At 52.6% G+C, this 20,776-nt stretch overlaps 1 protein-coding gene across 6 annotated transcripts in view; it reads right to left on the reverse strand.

The window, feature by feature from the left end:
- Positions 1-5,680: 5,680 nt before the first annotated feature.
- Positions 5,681-20,776, reverse strand: part of BDH1 (3-hydroxybutyrate dehydrogenase 1) — a 63,758-nt gene continuing 48,662 nt past the window's right edge. For all 6 annotated transcript variants that reach the window (XM_040484916.1, XM_040484918.1, XM_040484919.1 and 3 more), the window contains 3 exons: positions 14,365-14,506; positions 7,440-7,592; positions 5,681-6,195 (listed from right to left, as the gene is read on the reverse strand). In XM_040484916.1, coding sequence (XP_040340850.1) covers positions 5,726-6,195; positions 7,440-7,592; positions 14,365-14,506 — 765 coding nt within the window. In that variant the 3' untranslated portion in view covers positions 5,681-5,725. The remainder of the gene's footprint in view (positions 6,196-7,439; positions 7,593-14,364; positions 14,507-20,776) is intronic.

Raw genomic sequence — 20,776 nt, forward strand, 5'->3', positions numbered from 1 at the left:
AGACGCTACTGAGCATGGGGCTGATCCTCTGAATATGGGAACACAAGGGGCATTTGCAATGGCTCCTCCATTCCCACGAAAGCCCCGTGAAATCACAGCGTGCCTTCCAGTAGTTTCTTCTGTTACAAAACCAGGCCGGAATGCTGGCAGGAAAACCAAGCGGCCCTCAGAGATCTGGGTGGATCGGAGATCTATTTAACACCGGCGGGCTCAGAGGAGACCGTTTCTCCAAAGATCTGAGCCCTGAGCACAAGCATGGGAGGCAATTTATAGTCTGTTACTTCCACATTCCGCATTAGTAGTAATTTGGCGCACGCCGCAAGCAGGGCAGGAAGAAGAACCCGGAAAGAGGGGTCTCTGAGCTAGAAACTCGAGTTTGTTGCAGTCCCTTTGGCCATCTTAGGGTGCAGAACTTCACTTATTTTCCCAACACTTCCACTGGAACCAGTCTGTTGATCCTGCCAGCCTGCAGGGAAGTTTATGATGCCCTTCATTACATCACTAGTCCCCCGTGGCCCGCCACTCTTTACCCTGTTTCCTTGAAGGTGCCCCCAGAGTCTCACAGAGCGCATGCTTTCTCATCCAGAGCAGTGCTCTTTCTTCGCTTCTCACAGTGAGGCCCGCACTACTTTGTAGACCTTCGGTGAGACGTGATGAATCAAAACCTTTGGCCAGAACACAGTGTTAAGTAGGGGAGAGAGAGAGGCCCCCGCAGAGTAAACAGCCCAGTAATGGAACACGTGGCTGGATGGCCCACAGAGAAGGGTGCCCAGAACAGTCTGCCAAGCCCCCTCTCGTCGGAGAGCAGAGTTTAGCAACACTGAGACCCTGGGCCCTGAGAATAATGGGCAGCTCCTCCAGAAACCGAGGTGGCTGCGGCTGAAGCTGAGGAGAGCAGCCAGCCCCACTGCTATTTCTGAAGGAACCCCGTGTGGTTACTCAACGCGCTGTAATTAAGCTCATCTATAATTTGATAAGTGGGAGCAGCCTCCAATTTTACAGAGTAATTAAGTCTCACTGAGAGCAGCACAAGGTGTTTCTGGGCCCCAACATCCCCTGAGGTTGGTCCCCATTCACTCTCTCTCTCTCCTCTAACATGTGCCCATCGATGCTGAGCCAGAATGGTCCTCAGGCACGGCCCTGGCCTGCTCTCTCCAACCCTCAGGCCCTCACCCGTGCCCAGGCCACTGGCGGATCCCACAGGCCACACCCGCAGTGAGACACAAGCCTTAGCCTCCCTTCCACACTGCTCTCTGCGAAACTGTGGGCTAGGAGAGAGCTGAATTCAGTGCTCCCCCCATCACTCCCTCACGGGCTACATGGCCAGCCTCTGACTGAGTGGGGTCCAGCCTAACTCAAGGGCCCTGATAGGGAGACTGAGGCAACCTGGGAGTAAAGGAAGGGGCCCCAAGGATGGAATCCAAGCCTGGTTTGTCTTGGCTCTCCCACTTCCTGGCCCTGTGATCTCGGGGCAAATCACGTCACCTCCCTGAGGCTCAGTTTCCTTATCTGTAAAATGGCAATAGTGGTCCCGCCTAAGTCATAAGCGGTTGGTGAGGATCGGATAAAAGATGACTCACAAGCGGACACACGAGCGTAAGAAGTTGTCAGCATCTCACCAAAGGTACTGAAACCTGTCTCCAAGTTCTAGCTGCTTGAGGAGACGCAGGTGGCCACTCAGCGTGAGGAGTATGGAAACCTTGCCAAATGAGGGACCTGGGCTCTTGAACGTGACCCAGCCATTTCCAAACACCCGGTGTCCTGTGCAGTTCTGGGTCATAGCCACTTGCCAAAGGAGTTATGTTAGGGGTGGTGGGTTTTGGCTCAGTCTTTGGATAAATTCTCCCCAACCAAGGAAACGTTGTCTCAGGAAGTAATGAGCCTCTTGTCACTGGAGGACTTCAAGGCTTGGCCAGCTCTCTGGAGGCTGAGAGTAAGGCTTGATGGTGGTTGAATCTCCTTTTCCCCTCTGAGGTTCTGGGGGCTCCTAGCAGCCTGTCCCAGCCCTAGTCCAAGGCCCTGGTCCCTGGGGCAGCAAGTCTCACCCTACACTTCTGAAGCTGCTACTCACAAACCACCTTCCGTAGTGCCTGCACACATCAGGAAGGCCTTGTCTGTTTGGTCTCCAGCAGAGCACCAGGGCCCCGTAGCTCTCCTTGTTCTACATCCTTATCTGTGGATTCTCAAGCCCCGTGCTCATACAACCCTCGAGCACACTGGGAGCAGCTACAGAATCTGTCTCTGCCCAAGGTTGGGTTTCGGCATTCCTAGAGCATGCCCTCAGAAATGCCACTGATGGGGGCAGTGTTGGCCCAGTCAGGGCACATTTCCTACCGGAGGGACACTAATGGGCTCCTCTGGCATATGCTCTCCTAGGGAGTGGCACCCGGAGCCCAAAGGGGGAAGGGAAGGAGGGGATGGCTCATGTGGCAGTGCTCTGTGGCTGTTACTGTGTATATGCTTACAGATTTTTCTCACTGTTACATAATTGAGGTATTTTTTTCCCCTCCTTATTTTAGATCCTGGTGCCATCTGCCCTGCTTTTCATGCATCACTAGCTCTGGGCTGGAGGTTAGATCTGGCTTGGCCACCTAGTTCTATCCCTCACTTGGCAAAAGACTTGGGGTAATCTGCTTCCTTATGTGTAAAATGAGATAGTAACCCCACCCTGCCACCTCCCAGGGCCACTGTGAGACTCAGGGGAGCGGCAGTGAACTGGCTGTGGAAAGCACCCAGCACTGCACAGCTCTGCCCGGTGGTTATCTGGCAGCCTGAGCCTGGTGCCACCCAAGCAAGGGAGCCTCTGCTTGCTCATGTCTGCACCTGCACCAGACGGGCTTCACATAGCTTTGCAGAGCCAGGCTCTATTTGAAATGCAGGAAGTGAACAGGCCTCACAGGTGGGGAGTCTGGCAGACTGCCCCCCCCCCCCCCCGCCCCACCACCAAGGACAACAGGGACACCATCCCAGCAGCTGGCAGCAGGCAGGGCCAGGCTGGCCCATCACCTGCTCATAAGCTTCTTGGTCCCAAGTAGAATGTTAAGTGCACCTTGTCAGAAGCATCTTGCAAAAAGCTCTCACCCAGTCTCCGGCCATCAAGGAGAGTACCCTAGAGAGTGGATACCATTTGTACCCAGCAGAACTGGAGCCTCCTCCCTCCCATCACCACTCCCAAGAAGGGGCAGCTCTCTGCTGACAGACAAGCAGTGAGGGTCTAGGTGCCAGGGGACCCTGATCTGCTTAGTTCCCAGGGCTGTTGGGGTGAGATGATGGTGAACAGCACCACTCAGGAGACATTCAGATCCACTGTGACACTGGGTGAGTCACTTTCCCTCTTTGGGTCTGAGTTATATCATCTGTAAAATGGGAACAACCACCTCTGTTCTGCCCACTCAGCTGTCTCTTGTAAGGATGAGGACGAGACGTGCACCCAAGGAGGCTCAAGGCTGCCAGGGTGAAAGGTAATTGTGAGGTTTTCATTACCATTGAGATTATCTGGAAAGAAGGTGTCTGCGCTTTTCAATCACTGGGGTAAAAATAAAAACTCCAGGAAGCCTGGAGGCCAGTCTAGCAGTCCTGTATTACTCCTGGAGACCCCAGCTGATGAAGATATGGCTTGTCCAGTGCTCAGGTGACTGCTGATCCTGACCGCTTCCCCTTCCCTCTGGTTCCCGGGTGTCCACGTACACATGTAACTCCAAGTGTCGTGTCCATCTCTCTTTCATAAATTTGAGCACGAAAACAAAATCTCCCAAGATGTAGAAATGCGATCCTGAAAGGTAAGCTCTGTGATTTAAAAGGATGTGATTGACGGGGCGCCTGGGTGGCGCAATCGGTTAAGCGTCCGACTTCAGCCAGGTCACGATCTCGCGGTCCCTGAGTTCGAGCCCCGCGTCGGGCTCTGGGCTGACGGCTCAGAGCCTGGAGCCTGTTTCCGATTCTGTGTCTCCCTCTCTCTCTGCCCCTCCCCCGTTCATGCTCTGTCTCTCTCTGTCCCAAAAATAAATAAACGTTGAAAAAAAAAAAAAAAAAGGATGTGATTGTTATGTGAACACGATGGCCATCAAAAGTCCACCTCTGGTCTCTAAAAGGCTTCAGCCCTGTCTGCCCACCCCATCATCCCCACAGGCCCTTTCAGGCCTCACCCTGCTGACAGGTGGCTGCGTAGGGCATCTCTGATTAAAGACAGAGGGGACCAAGGCCCAAAAGGCAGGCTGAATTTCCTCCTTGTCCAACCCCCTATTCCTTGGCACTGCCTGAGCCCCGCCAGAGGCCAGGCCCAGCTGCACAGCTGTTCTTCTGCCTTCTCCTGGTGCCAGGCTCCGCCTTTAAGCCAGACAGCTATTGAGCAGGAATGCTGTTTCTAAAAGGGTCTTGCGTTTTTGTGTCCAGATTGTCTGGGAGGTGGGGATCTGGAACCCTCTGAGACCTCAGGCATGGGTGGAAGCACCCAAGTCCAGAGAAGAGGCCACAGGGGCTGCAGAAGAGGCAGAACGCCCTCTAGCGGCCATCCTAGCCATTCCAGGGAGAGGCGGAAGTGCCGGTTTGATTTGAAGGGCTGGCGCTCAGGACTCTACCATGGGGGGGCGGGGGGGGGGGCAGCCACCTGGAGGAGAGAGTGGGGCCTGGTTTTGATCCAAACATCCAGGCTCTGGACAATTGCAGGGATAGTGACTTGCAAACCTAAACCCAAGAAGTGATAATACACTCTGCCTATCAGTGACCTGGCTTTTGATTAGAAATAAGGCCATAGCGGGAAAGCAAGCCATCAGTAAAGGCCACCCTGAGTTTGTGTGTGTCTGTGTGTGTGAAGGCTACTCTGTGTGTATGTGTGTATACACATACTACATGAGACAGGCAGGGAGCCTGGACCTACCCCTGGTGCAAGCTTATGTACCATGCACGGTTCCTGCCAAGGATGCCCCATCACCATGGTCGCACCCCAGGCAAAACTAAGCAGACTCAAACCAGAAACAAACCAACCTCTTAGCCAACAAGCACCTCCACACAAGTCCTAAGAGAGGTTGGAGAAATCACAAATGGAAATTTCCAGAATGTCCCCACCCCTTCGAATTGCTGGCTCTGGGTCACACACAGAGGCACCATGGACATGCAAAAGGGTGCTCAGGTGAGGATACAGAGCTCATCACAGGATTCTCAGGTAGCTGGATTCAGAGCAGCCCTGGAACACAAAACATGAGGCACTTCTACAGCAGTGGCAGGAGCACACAACCCGGACCATTTACAGGCAATAAACGGGTTGCTCGTGTATCCTCTTTGGGCCGCAAATTCATGTACCAAAGGAAAGAATATCTGTCCTTTCTACCCATCAGGCTGGTTTAAGAATCAAATGAGATACATTTTTGAACTGATGTTTTGGCTTTAAAATGTGAAGAATTGATAATAAATCTGTTTTTAATATAAACATGTCTTCCCAAACGCTTTGTATGAAATCAGCTCCAGAGAGTTGGATGTACCGTGTTTGCCCTGAGGTTTGGGGGCCCTGCACACCACTCCATACCATGACTGCGAAGGCCCAGACCACTCGTTGTGCATACAAGTAGGTCTGGGCTGTCCCCTCTGGCTAATGCTAAAACGGGTGGTAGGTCCTCCTGAGACTGTGTGTGGATAATGCACAAGTAGGTAGTCAAGATCCTCCCTCCCTCCCCTCCCTCCCTCCTTCTCTCCCACCAGGGCTCCCCAACAGAGGCCAGTGGGAAACTCTTCAGTGTATGTAGATCCTGTCGGAGACCGCTCCGGGCAAGTGGGTCATGATCTGCATTCGAAGCCACCAGTAGTAGTCCATGGGGTGGTAGCGAGTGTAGGGCGTGGCAGAGGTCAGAGCGTGGGTGACGGCCTTGATGACAGGGGATGTGTCTGTGGAGCCACTGTTACAGTAGGTCTCCATCTTGGCGATCTTCTCATCAAAGTACTTCCTGCCATAGTCCTTGCGCACCACCTCAGGCAGTTCTTCCCACATCTTATTGGCAATGGCCTGGATCCGCTCAGGGCTATAGAGGCTGGTGGCAGCAATGAAGTTGCCAGGCTCCACCACACTGACCTTCACGCCCAGCGGGTACATCTCGTAGCGCAGGCAGTCAGAGAAAGCCTCCACCCCAAACTTGGTGATGCAATATGGGGAGCGGGCTGGGTTGGCCATGCGGCCCAGCATGCTGCTGATGTTGACAATGCGACCTACAGAGGGAGACGGCAAACACCTGCTCAGGAGGCACTGCCTGGTGGGGCAGAGGGCCGGGGGCCCGGCATGTTTCCAGAGGTCTGGCTGCAACTGGCTTCCTGTCCCTGACACCTGTTTTGCTGCCGGTCAGGCTGGGGCCCAGACTTCTGAACCACCCAGGGTCAAGGGGCCTTCTCGTTTATAGTCAGCTCAGGCCCACGTGTCAGGATGAACGTCCCTGATATTTCCCAGGCAGCTGACTGTGCCGGGAAGGACACGGGAAGAGCAAAGAGCAGGCTGCATACGAGGAAGGCACACAGAATGGGCAAATTTCTATCACCTGCCAGGGCTCCAGCTGCAAGCAGGCAGGGCCAGGGTTCTGCACCTGATTTCAGGGCTAGGCCATGTGGACAGGGTCTCCGGCACCGGAAGAGAATGGCGACCTCAAGAGGCTTTCCCACAGACCCAGCCTTGGGTAGTGGGACACAGGTGGAGCTGATCCAAGTAAGCCCAAGCAGACCTGGGACCTGCTTGCCCTGGGTGTGCACTCAGCAACTTAAGGCACAGCCTCATCCTGGACACTGTGGGGAGGGCAACTTTCAGAAACTTCTAAGCTGGGAGTCACTGGAGGGTTGGAGTTTTCTTCTAAAATCCTACAGCTGCTCTCTGGGTTCATCCTATCACTGCCGAAACTTTGGGATAGACTGTATGGATTGTGCCCTTTTTTCCATTATTGTTTGCTATCTAGGGAGAAAATCCGAATCAGTCACTTCCTAACCAACTGACACGGTTTGAGTGTTTTGTCTGGTTCCAGATTTCTAATCCTGACTGTTACTATTACTGTATTTTACTTACAACCACAATCATCTTATTTTTTAACTGTGGCACAGTAACTCACAGAACAGATATACCAAAATTTACTTAACCACACCTCTGTTGATAGTTGCTGTGCACACACAGCTCTGTGCACAAGGGTGGTTATTTCTCTAGATTAGGTCCCGAGAGTGGGATTATTGCTGTTAATTTTTCAGCCTTTGAGACTGCTGACCTCTTAGCGGCCCTTCTTCCTGAGAATCACACATCCCTTTCCATCTGCCTGGCCATGGCACCTCCACTTACCACCATCCACAAGACCTGCACAGCCCCTGAGAGTCAGGTGCTCAGCCTCACCGGGGAACGGATGCTGGATCTGCTGAGACCAGGTTCCATACTAAGCAAAGAAGAAAAGGTGGGGCAAGAGGAAGATCCCTTTCCAATTCACCTTTGGCTCTTCGGATGAGGGGCAGAAAGGATTTTGTCATCCGCACCGTGCCCCAGAGGTTCACTTCTGCCACCTCCTTGTAGGTCTCCATGCTGGTGAACTCCACCTCTCCGAAAGTCGAGATGCCCGCGTTGTTGACCAGGCCCCACATGCCTGGACAGGATGGGACAGAACTGCAGTCACCACCTAGCCTTGGCCTCAGACCTCACCCATCAGCCTGCAGCCCATCCCCCTCCCTGCTCTTGTCCCTTTCCCCCCAAACTTGCCACTTCCTATCCAAGGCTCTTGGGACACTTTCTAGAGTCACCAAGAATAACAGGAGACCAAGAGGATGAAAGTGCTGGCTGTGACGCTCCCTTAAGTCTAAAAGGTCCAATCATCATCTTGCTTCTACCTGCATTGACTCTCTGGGCCCCACCATGACCCAGCCCTGCCAGGTGCCCTCAGTCCTGAGTGCCACATCGGCTAACTCGTTTCCACTCTGCATCATGCAGTCACATCCTCGCACCCTGCACACCGCACTGAGTATTCTTCCCTGCCTCTGCAACTTCACCTGAATTCACCCTCCTGCCAGAAGCCAGGAGAACCACAGGAGTCTTCCAGGTCAAGCCTTCTCTGGAGGTCAAGGGAGGGACCCGGCCTCCAAGGTCACATAGCAGTGAGAGGCTCAGCTAAGGCTTGACCTCAGGCCGAGCCCCAGTCCTACTCCACCCTGAGACCCTTCTGATGATTACTGCATTGTCTGATCTCCCCTCTGTGAACCACGCACTATTTGCTGGTTACCACTGGTAAGCCCCAGTGTATACATACACCTGGCCTTTGCGGGTAGAGAACCCCCCTCAGCCTTGTGTGGTCCCAGGTGGAGTACGGAATCGGGGCAAATGTACACTCTGAGTATACTTGGGTTGCCTGTTTCCGGCAAGACCAGCTAGGGGAGAGCTGGTTTCTGTAGACTCAGTGAACACTGGTGCTGGAAGGATCCTTGGAGCTCTGACGACTACTTTTACAGCCAGGGAAGCAGAGGCCCCGAGGAGAAGGGACTGGCTTCAGGGTGCCCCAGAAGTCAGAGGCAGAGCTGAACTGGGGAAAGTGGCACCGAGGAGGCGGCCTTGATTTGCAGGGCCCTCTGAGTTCTGTTTTTGGGGGGCCAGGGCTGGATGGGCTGGAGCCTCAGGGCAGAGCTGTCCTCCAGGGCCTGTCCTCCTGCTGCCTGTGGGAACCCTGGCCCTGCTTCACTTTCCAAGTTAATCATGGAAATGAGTTTGTGTAAATGACAGAGTGATTGGTCTCTCGCTGCTTTTCTTCCGTGTTACCCAAATTAAAGCTTCAGCTGACCTCTGGTGCCTTCTCCTTCAATTACAGAGAATTAAGGACATTTATTAAGAGAGGAAATTGCTGGTTAACAAAGTGCTCATGAAGCTCTCACTCCCACTCCCCACAGTGGCTGAGCTGATGCCTCAGGCTCTCAGGTCTCACCAGTGACCTCGCAGTGACGCAGCCACTACAACCCCCATCCTGCAGACCTCCCCAGGAAGTCTTCACCCCTCTCTTCTTCCCAGGAAGGGCAGGAGGCCTCCCGCCACCTGACAAGGCTGACACTTCACCCTCCACCTTCCAAACCATAAGCCATCACTCCTTGTCCCTTTTTTATGCAACCTCAACCCTTCCCTTGCCCCTGACCCCCTCCCTTCAGCCTTATACCCATTAGATGCTCAATAAATGTTTGTCAGATGAGTGCATGTCTACAAATACCATGTCTCAACACTCTAAAGAAACTTCTCTTAACCATGCTACCTCCTCACACAGCTGTCTGCTCTCCTTCCCTCCACGGCCCATTTCTCTGCTCCCCTGTGCCCCAGCCCTGCTGCTGCTCCGTGGTGTCTGCGGTGCTACCTGCTGAGGATGTCACCGTCCCCCCTCATCCCTCCCTCCCATCTTCACTCCCCTCAACCTCCCACAGTATGAGCACGACTCATGGTGCCTGACATTCACTCCTCCCTTGGCTTTAATGATACCCAAACACTCCTCCATCCTCCCTGACACCCTTCTTCTACCTGCCCCCTAAATACAGGTGTCCACCAATGTCCTGTCCTACACCACCTTCTCTCAAATTACACTTGGTGCTCAGGCAGCCTCGTCTTCTTTATGTTCATGGAAATTTCCAGCTGCTTTGTGTTTGATTCACACAGGACAGTATCACTCTTAAAATGTATACAGGGATTTTTTTTTTCCCCAACTAAAAACTAATTACATCTGACACTGATATCCAAAAAAGTGTAATTGAACTTGACCTGTGGAAGCACATTGCTCCTGGATTACAGCTCTGCTGACTTGATAAGCAGTAACAGTTTGCGGACCTAGGAGCTCTCTGGAGTCCTCAGCCAACATTCCAAACCCACTCACAGTGAACATTCCTGCTGTTTTCCTGCGACAGCCCCGTCACATCACCGCCTCTGCATCAAGGGTTCCCATGTACCCCTTGCACTCATGGCTCTCTCCTAACCCCGGTCTCCTCCTCCTGATGGGCATTTTCACCTCAATGCTCCCCAGGGCCCCAGCACCCCCGACCCACAGCAACACATCACTCTCCAGCTGCTCCAGCCCGCACCTCCTCTTTGCTAACAGCCTCACTTTCATCTGGTTCCTCGCTTCTCCCCCCATCTATGAGTACTGATCAAGAGTATCAGTTGATATTACTGATCAGTTGATACTATTGATCAAGATCAAAAGGACAGCTGCCAGCCCCTGAATAAGCACTTTGCATGCATTCATTCAGATACTAAGTTGTCCCAGGTCTGGATGAGGCAACTGAGGCTCAGGGAGGTTAAGTGCCCTGCTCAATGTCACCCAGCTAACAGGTAGACAGGATAGAAAACACAGCCCTCATGCTCAACTCTGCGCTGCTGTTGGCTTCCTCTGCTGTCACAGAATCAGTGTCTTCTTTCCTCTTTCCACAGCATTACTCTGGGTCCTGGTGGCCTCTCCCAGGTCTCCTTGTCACAGCCTCTGTCCTCCACCTCCATCCGGATAGGCTGGTCAGCCAGACTGTCCTCTATCAGTCACTTCCCCCTCTCATAATTCCCTTCCAGAGGGGGTATGTGAGGCCTCCTTTGCCAGGCTTCTTGTTCTACCCTCTGGAAGCCTGAGCCACCTACGCTCCTGCCTCATGCTCCACCCCGCCCTGCTGCTCCCTGGCTCTGCTCAGTGCCCCGTCCCTCAGCCGGAGATGAGAGCAGCTTTTGCTGACTTTCTGCCCATGGTGCTGCGGCAGTCAGATCTAGGTGTGAGCACTGGATCACTCACAGGCACTTCTCCCACTTCACAGATGGGCAAGCTGAGGCCCACTCAGAGGAACATACAAGCCTAAGGTCACACTTCCAGTAATAGATGAAGCCCACGATAACTCCAGTCTTCTCACTCCCAGACTGAGGGAGTCCCAGATGGAGGACAGGGTCTTCTCTATCTGCGGCATAATGTCCCCGGTGCTGTAACTGTTCCAAATAGGTCCTGCCGTGAAGCCACCAACTTACGCTTGGCTGGTGTTGCACCACAAACTCCTCCTGCCAGGTCAAACCCTTACTGGTGCTCAGCACACTACCAAGCATACAGCAGGTACTCAATAAGTATCTATGCACTGTGAGGTTAAGTGATGGTTGCAAGATCGGGCCTGCCGGTTGGCTCACTGACTTAGCCTTTCCCTGGGGTGCAGGTGGGCAGTGCTGGTTACAGGCTCCAGGTGTCTATGCAGTCACTCAAGAGTTCTGCTGGCAGATGGCTCACCTGCCCTGATCACACAATCCCCTTCATCTCACCCCCCTGAGCCTGGCTCCCGTGGCTTTGACAGATACTGTTCCACGGAGCCAACGTGAAGGGCACCAAACTCCTCATCAAAATGTACGCTCCACTTGTCCCGGTTAGGATCCTGTCTGGGTGGTGAGTTGGAAGCAGCCACCCACTTAGGAACCGCAGGCTGATCTGAAAGCCCCAGAGGGCGCCACCTGGAGCTCAAGGACAGCATTGCCAGAGAAGGGGAGAATTGCAGCGTCTTTACCAGGAAAAAAATGGCCCTTGGGGTAGGGGTGGGGGCCACAGGGAAGGAAGAGAGGGTTAGGGTTAGGGTTAGTAGGGAGAGAGAGAGAGAGACCTGGACAACCACATGTCTGACAGATTTATTACCTTTTTCAGACCGAAAAATCTTCAAATCTTTTTCCAGAAAATGCAGTATTGGTTAAGTAAGGTCATGGTGTGGTTTATCAGCCCTCACTGAAATGCGTCATGAGGGAAAATGCAGTAAGGAAAAGTTTACGCATCGAGGCGGTACTAGGCTTTGAGCTCAATGTGGCTCCGGGTCTACCCTGCCTTGCCTGTTAAGCTAAACGGCCAGACTAATACAGGGAACCGAAACTGTCCTGCCCTGGTGGCAGGGGACAAAGATCAGGATCCTGGGCAGCCCCCAGCTCTGGTGCAGCCCCACTCTGTGCTCAGGTCTACAGTGATGATTTCTTTCTGTGGGCATTTTAAATCACCACAAACCCTCAGGCTGCAATGAAGTGGCTTTATGGTGCTGAATGCAGCTGTTTTCCTGCCTAATCGCTTATGAAGGCAACATCCTGGCAGTCGGGGAAGGTGGGCATGAGGAGGATTTACCACTGGGGAGGGGTGAGGCAGGCTGTTCCTCTCAAGCTGATAATCATCCCAGTGGGACCCATATCCTGCCTTTTCTCAATGGGACAGGAGCCCTGGCTTTGCCTGCTAATTATTAAACAGATGTTCAGTGAGTGAAGGAACTCACAGGCCTCTCCTCAGAAAGCAGAGAGACCTGGCCATGGCCTGCCTTGGGGTGGGGGCAGCACTGAGCTGACAAGGTGACACATCAGCGACAGGCTGGCAGGCCAAGCAACAGCTTCTCCGATAGCCACACAGCACAGGAGTTTCTGAGGCAGCTTCTGGCCTCAGCATCTCCACCTGCCTGATAAATGCTCAACGGGGCCCAGCACAGGCCCTGGTGCCCTCCCCTCCTCCCTACTAGTGCTTGAAGTCACCATTCAGGAGAGCTGCCCCCACCCCATTCTGTGGAAAAGCAGAGAACTGAATGAGGTTCTCTTTCTGCATGGTCTACCAGGAAACTCAAAGGTAAATGTCTTAGGGGCGCCTGGGTGGCTCAGTCAGCTGAACGTCCGGCTTCGTCTCAGGTCATGATCTCATAGTTCGTGAGTTCGAGCCCCACATCAGGCTCTGTGCTGACAGCTCAGAGCCTGGAGCCTGCTTCCGATTCTGTACCTCCCTCTCTCTCTGCTCCTCCCCCACTCATGCTCTGTCTCTCTCTCTCTCTCTCTCTCTCTCTCTCTCTCTCTCTCAAAAATAAATAAACATAAAAAAAAAAGGTAAATGTCTTAGATGAAGCAAGTATCCCAGAATGCAGCACCATCACGGCTGTGTACTTCATGAATGGTGTCTCCTCCCACTTAGGTCCTCCATGAGCCGAACTGGGAGGACAGCTAAGTCCTTATGTTACAGAAACTTTCTGTACCATGTGACCTTATTAGCTACTGGCCCTCAAACTTTTTGTTCCTTCAGCTTCCAGTGCCCAGTACCCACCTTCTCTGCCAGCTGCCTCTCCCCCTCTCGTCCCCTGACTGCTTATGTTCCCAGGAGTCCCTCTGTATCCGCGCCACCCCCCTCCCACCCCAGCCTCACCTCCCGGCCTGGACATCTGGTCTCCACCCGGACATTCCCCCAGGGTGTCCCATGGGCACTCCCCATCCCTCAACCTGCTCCTCCAGTGGGGGGCACCAGGTGACAGGAGAGGCCTCATGCCCCTCCCTCATCCCCACATGCATCCGTCACCAAGTCCAGACAGCTGTGCCTTCCCGAATCTGATCCCTCCTCATCCGTAACACCCACTGCCCTTGTTCAGCACTCCTGCACTCCCTTTAAATCCACCCTCCACACTGCCATCACAGTTCCCAGACTGACCAGGTCATTCACCTCAGAAAATCCCCTTCAGTGGCTCCCACAGGCCTCAAGAGAGTGACCATGCTCCCTTGTCTGGACCCCAGGCCCTGGACGACCTCCCTCCTCAGCCCCACTTCCTGCTCCCGCCTCCACCAGACTTGTCCCCTGGCTCGTCCCCTGGCACATGCCGTGTGCTTCTCACCATCGTTCACCCTCTCCCCTCCTCCTGGAATGCCCTCCTGAACTCTATCACAATCTGCTTTCAACAACCAGCTCCCCACCCCTCTGAAGGCTGGGCTGTGTCCTTCTGTTGTGTGTTGCTCCCTGAGAGGGGATTTGGAAATCATCTGGGCTAGCCCCCCCATAAACTGTGAGGTCCTTGGGGACAGGAACTGTGCCTTGGTCATCTCTGTGTCCCCAGCACTTGGTCTGGCACCAGGCCCAGAGTGGGCATCCAATGAGCACTGTCTGAACGGACCTGAACCAGCACTCATCCATTCATCTCTTCTAGAGATTAAAAAAAAAAAAATTTTTTTTTTAACGTCTATTTATCTTTGAGGAAGAGAGAGAGAGAGACAGAACGCAAGCAGGGGAAGAGCAGAGATAGAGGGAGACACAGAATCTGAAGCAGGCTCCAGGCTCCGAGCTGCCAGCACAGAGCCCGACACAGGGCTCGAACCCACGAACCACGAGATCATGACCTGAGGCGAAGTCGGACACTTAACCAACTGAGCCACCCAGGAGCCCCATTTCTAGAGATTTTTAAACCACCTCTGGCTTTATTTCGCATTGCCTTATTGCATGTGTGTGTTTAATTTAACCCACTGCCTCCCACTGGGCAAGAGGAAGAGCTTAAACAACAGGGAAAGTAGGCTTTTGGCAGGACACAAGTAAATGGGGCATAGTTTTTAGGAAAGGTGCCCTCGGGATGGCTAGTGCGCTACCCCTGCTGCCCCAAGGTGCCTCTTACCTTTCTCAGGGTCCTCCAGGCTCGAGCAGACAATCTCCACCACTTTGTCCACTTCCTCACTTTTGCAGACATTGAGCTGAACAGTTCTTAGTCGATCGCTCTTCAAGCTGTCCAGCTCCTTGACCCCATCATTTCCTTTGTCCTGAGGAGGAGAGAGGAGCTGCTTCAACAACTTCCTTCCTACCCTGCCTGCAGGATGAGGACCAGGGCCAAGGCCCTGCCAAAGCCTGGGCTTACTAACAACTGCAGGAAACGGTCTCTGGAGACCCACTGGGGCTGTTCAACCAGCAGGCGGTTCTATTCAACCCTAGTACTGATGACAAATCAGGCCACACCAAATGCCCTAGCTCAAGCCCCCAGGAGAAAGACTCACTGGCAGGAGTCTTTCTCTAAGCAAAGGTTGCAGACTCAGTACCTGCCCCGGCCAGGCATGTGGGTATCAGATAATGGGGAGGGTGGGGACTTGGGAATGAAGCATGTGCCTTCCTCTCAACCCCTGCCAGCTGCTGCCCATGTGGGTATGTATGTAACATAGAGTTGCCAGATGCTCAGATTAGGATTTCCTAATTTTTAAAGTTTATTTTGAGAGAGAGAGTGTGCGAGAGAGGGTATGTGTGCACATGAGGGAGGGGCAGAGAGAGAGGGATGAGAGAGAACCCAAGCAGGCTCCTCACTGTCAGTGCACAGCCTGACATGGGGCTCAATCCCACGATCCCACGAACCATGAGATCATGACCTAAGCTGACACCAAGAGTCAGATGCTTAACCGACTGAGCCACCCAGGTGCCCAGGATTTCCTAATTTTTTAAGTGTCGGCAACTTACATTAAAAAAAAACCAAAACAACATAGGCGAAAGCACATCCACAGGCCATATGTGACCAGTGGGCTGCCAGTTTGTCACCTCTGTTCTAAGACAAAGGCCTGTCACCACCAAGATGGTCAGAGGCCAAAGCAGGCTCTAATTCCAGCTCAGTCACTACTCAGGCTCAGGTACTCTGGTGCATCCTTTACCAGGTGCCCAGTTTTTCCAGCTTAGAAATAAGGACATTGCCACCTGTCCTGATCTGCTCAGGTTAACAGAATGAGGAAATCATCTTTATTTAAAACCTGCTAAACTATAAAGCGCTATGCAAATCCAGGTGTTCTTAAACACGAGAAAGCAAACATTTCTTGGGCCTCCATCACGTTCTTAGCCCTGTGCTAAGAACTGGAGATACAAAAATAAATAACTCAGCCCCTGTTGTCAAAGAGGCACCTTGTAAGGAAGGGAGCAGATGCGTCAGCAAACAACACAGGCAGTATTTGCTACATTGAAACCTTGCAAGAGGTGAGAGACTGCACAGAAGGTGGGACAGACAGGGAAGGCCTTTCAAGAGCAGTGACAGCTGAGGCCATGAGCCAGAGGGGCCCTGGGGATGGGACATCTCAGGCATAGGAAAGTCCTTTTCAGGCAGAGCAGAGGCATAAGGAAACGGTTGCACATGCGGCTGGGGAGGTGGGCGGCGGTCTTCTTGGGGGCAGTGGTGAGCTGCTGGAGGGTGTGGATAAAAGCAGGCATCATTTACTGAGTGTTTACCGTGCTTCCCACTGTGCTAAGCACTTGCCGTGCATTTCTCATTAGCCCTCACATCATGAGGCCGGTTGTATTACCATATTTCATCTATTCTATAATCCACATTTTTTCCACCATAGGGATCAGCTACAATGGATGTGAAAGTCAAACACTGTCCGTTACAATTTGATTGACAGTGACTTTCTTAGTGGTGCATGAAACGGTAACACATCTTAGAAGAGGACTACATAGCTGCCAGATGCTGACGTGAGGGAGCTATCCTTACTCCCAGCCAAGGGCTTGCCTCAGCTACAAGCAGTACTGAAGCAAACATCCTCAGCAAGGGCAAGAGTAGGAAGCACAAGGATGTCAGCATATGTCAGCGGTGAAAACTTCTCTACAAATTAGGCTGAGCCTCATTAAGTGGTCTGAACCACGAGGACCCTAACCCCAAGGCTGGACACTCTGCACATGCATGTCAGAGGGACAAAGGAGAGAATGGCGAAGGGACTATGTCAAATGAGGCCAAAGGTGCTGGAGATAATCACTCTGGAGAGAGACTTGGGGAGAACAGGACAGTGAGGGAGCAGACTTGTCCTACGCAGCCCACAAAACAGAAGCAGGGCCAGGAAGAAACTCAGCCCCAAACAAGAAGTGACTTTCACAGTCCACGGATGGTGTAGCCTGCCCAGGAGCTCAGACAGTGAGGGTGGAGGTCATGGGGCGGAACGTGGTGCAGAGAAAACCCAGGCAGGAGACAGAAAGCCAGGCTGATCCCCCCCCCACTCCCCACTAAGATCTCCTACACCCCGAAACAGTCACCCTCTACAGGGAGCCTCCCCTGAAAGAAGCAACATGCGTAGCCCTTCCTAGACAACACGACAGGTGTTCCATCTACAGGTAGAGCTTCTGCTGCCGTTCCCACAGACGGCTCCACCAGCAAAGAACCCCCTGGAACAACACCATCTTCAGGCCTGGAGGTGGGAGGGGCTGGTGCCCACAGACACCTCTCTCTTCCCCAGACAGCACGCAGGCACCACAAAAACACATATCTTGTGTTCATGCAGTCTTCATGTCATGCTTCCTCGAATGCCCCTCAGAGCAGAGCCCAAGTGGTCTGAGTGTCCAAGGGGTGCTGACGCCAGTTCCGCCGGGAGAGGCACCCATGAGTCCTGTCTTCTTCCTGGGCTTTGTTAACCCTGCTACCACCTTTCAGCAACTCTCAGACCCCACACCAGACCTCTCCTTGAGCCTCTAGCCAGCATTGAGCCAATGTCCCTGAAATCCCCAGGGGAGACTCCTCATCCGTGTCAGGGGGCCCACATGAACTTAGTTTGGTAACACAGCAGCTAAGAGCCTTCCCCCAGAGAAACTGGGGGTTAACCTCACTGCTCACAGCTTTGGGCTCAGCATTCAGGACCCCAGGAGAGAAACCCACCTCCTACCTTCACCTGACAGATGTCCCCAAGAGTTCTCATCACTCTGAGCAGCCTTCACATCCTGCTCCTGACAGCCACGTCAGCAGGGACACCACGACCGTCAGCTTACCTCCAGCTGTTTGGAGCTGTTTCAGCCCAAGGGCTGCAGACCAGGGCAGCTGGTCCCCTTCCAGATCCACCTGTCCTTAGTCCAAGGCCATACTGCCTGGGCTGCACTGCCTCCCTGGCTCCAGGGTTTTTGTGTCTTCGTCTTCATCTGTCCTGCTGCTCAGGGACAAGCTTTCAGTCCTGCTGTGCTGGTGCCTATGTAACTGGTTTACTAATAAACCCACTTCTTTCACTATCCCTTTATTATTTTTTTAACGTGTATTTATTTTTGAGAGACCGAGAGAGACAGAGCACGAGCAGGGCAGGAGCAGAGACAGAGACACAGAATCTGAAGCAGGCTCCCGGCTCTGAACTGTCAGCATAGAGCCCAACGCAAGGCTTGAACTCACCAACCGTGGGATCATGACCTGAGCCACAGTCAGACACTTAACCGACTGAGCCACCCAGGTGCCCCTTTCACTATCCCTTTAAATTTCATCTGTCAGCTCTCTTTCTACCCCTGGATGAAATCTCAGGCAATTCTTGTAGCGATTCCACACACCCTCAGATAGTAGAGCCTCTTTGTTTGACTTAGGGTGCCCAGCCTGGTTTGAAGACCCAAACCCTCAAACTTGTATCCAATTTAAAACCTGCCCTGACCCAGGCCTGAGGGAGTGCAGAAAACCCACAGGATGCAGATAGGGGTGAAGATTGTCTTTCTCCCTGTTTTCTAGCTCCTCCTCACCTGTGTCTTAATCTCTGACCCTTTCTGGGGTGGGATCCAGGGGCTGGCAAATTAGGGGGCAAGACTGTAGTCTTCAGAGCCTGGTACTCCTGCTGTCTTGCTGTCCATGCCCTGGGACAGCAGGTGCACAAGAGCTGGCCCTCCCTTCTTGGGGTGCTTTTGTGGGTTCTGCAGGGATCCCTCCCCTGGACATCTCCTGTGCCTCTTCTCCCTCAGCCTCGGCTTCAGTGAGGCAGCCCTTTGGCTGGGGCCACATGGGTGCTCCTAGGAGTCTCACTGGATGGGCACCCTTATGATGACTCGGGGGTGCCCTCCCCCTTGTCCACATCAGGTCCAGGCAAGCGTGTCCTTCCGGGCCGAAGGACGGCCCTTTCCTGGTACAGCTTTCTTTGCTCTGCCTCCAGATGAGCCACTCTGGCTTCATTATTGGGGTTCTAGACTTTGGTTGGTAAATAATAAGATACCATTCTGTGGCCTCAGACTCCAGAGCATAAATGGTAAGCTCTCCAGGTAGCTTTTAAGTTTGTTTTTGTTTTTGTTTCTTTAATGTTTATTTTTGAGAGGCTGTGAGCAGGGAGGAGCACAGAGAGGGGGGACAGAGGATCCAAAGCGGGCTCTGTGCCCAGTGTGGGTCTTGAACTCACAAACTATGAGATCATACCTGAGCCAAAGTTGGACACTCAACTGACTGAGCCACCCAGGCTCCCCGCTTTTTTTTTTATTTTAATTCCAATTAGTTAACATACAATGTTCTACTAGTTTCAGGTGTATATTACAGTGATTCAACACTTCCATACATCACCTGCTGGTCATCACAAGGGCACTCCTGAATCCCCATCACTTGTCCCCCCACCCTGGTAACCATCAGTTTGTTCTCCATGGTTAAGAGTCTGTTTTTCCTAGTACTTTTCTTGAAGTCCACCTCATTTTACTGGAGACCAGAAGGAAAACATCACAGCACATTAACAACTCTGTCCAACCTCTCCACCTCTTCTACCTCCACTTATTACCATCTTGAGGCAAGTGATGGACTAATCGTGGCAGGAAGGTTTTACAGACTCTCAGCATGTCCCGGTAGGTGCTCTAGCACCTCAAGGCAGGAGTGAGGACACTCAGCATGTTAAATGGGAGCAGTTAATGCACATATTAGAAACACTGAAGAGGAGCAAGCCTGGGGCATTGTAATAATCACAGGATGGGTAGCAAGAGCAGCTCACAAGGGAAATGGAAGAAAAACCAAGAGAGCAGGTGTCCAAAAGGCAAGAAACAATGTGTAACAAACAAGAGTGGTTTGTTAGGTCAAAGCTGCTGATGGGTTGAGTATGATACGATCCGAGAAGTGGCCAATGGATCCAGCAAAATGAGGGCTGCCGGCATCCTCGATAAAAGCTGTTCAGAGGCATCCAGGGGCCTTCCTGGTTCCCTGCCTTCTTTTCCCAGCTGGTCTCCTCTCCCTCCAGGAGGGTTCTGGGCTTCACCTACCTCAAACTACTGACAGTGTCTAAGTATGCAAACTCCATCACAGGAACTCCTGTTTGTCCTTCCAGATGGCAATGAGATGCCACCTTGGCCTATCAAGCCTTCTCCCACTCCCAGAGAGAGGCAATCTGTCCCTTCTCTGATACAAGATCCACCCCCAATTCCATTTTCACCTCACACCACTCCCCCTCCCTCCCTCACTGCAGCCACAGAGGCCTCCTGCTGTTGTCTAATACACACAGGCACACACCCTGCTTGGGCTTTGGCTTGGCCATCCCTTCTTCCCCCTCAAACCTGCAAGCCTTGCTCCCTTACCCCTTACCTCCTTCCAATGTCACTTTCTCGGTAAGGACTTTCTTCCCTCTTTAAACTCAACACCCACTCTACCAAACTCACCATCCATCTTCTTTTCCTGTTTTATTTTTCTCCACAGCTTCAATATCCCACAGAAAAGCAACTTACATATTTGTCTTCTCTATCTCCCTGTGCATCTCCCCTCCTCCACATAAGCTCCACAAGGGAGCTTACCCTCCCTGAATGGGTATATGCTGTATCTCAAAAGGAGAACATTGTTAGCTCATAGTAGGTACTCAATAAATATTTGTTGCGTGAAAGAACAAATAAACAGAGTGGTGGGGCCCAAAGTCTAATCTAGATGGGTTGGAAATAAAATGGGAAGTAAATAGGCGAAAATATCTATTACAAACAACCCTCTGGGGATGCAGAGAAATAAGGTAGTAGCAGACACAGGATATGGGGTTGTGTCAGAGAGAGAGAGTGGGTGTGTGTGTGTATGTGTGTGCATGCACATGCAACCAAATGATTCAGTAGAGAGCGAGGAGTTAATGATGTAGGAGAGGAGAAACATCTCTGGAGCCAAGTCCTTGAGTTGGCCCAGGGACTGAGATAAGAGCATGTGGAGTGTTTGGGCACAGATGTAGTCAGAATCTACCATGTGGCTTAACATCGCAGAAGCAGGCTGGAAGACTGATCTCCTGTTTTCAATTCCTATAGCACTTCATCCCTGGTCTCTGGTGGCTCTGACTGCTTTCTGCTGTGCATAATTAATTCAAACCTCTAGTGACTTCTGTCTCCTCTAGCTTTTGACC

Source organism: Herpailurus yagouaroundi, unplaced genomic scaffold, assembly GCF_014898765.1.
Source record: "Herpailurus yagouaroundi ecotype Mexico unplaced genomic scaffold, PumYag 162, whole genome shotgun sequence".
NCBI classification, from domain to species: domain Eukaryota; kingdom Metazoa; phylum Chordata; class Mammalia; order Carnivora; family Felidae; genus Herpailurus; species Herpailurus yagouaroundi.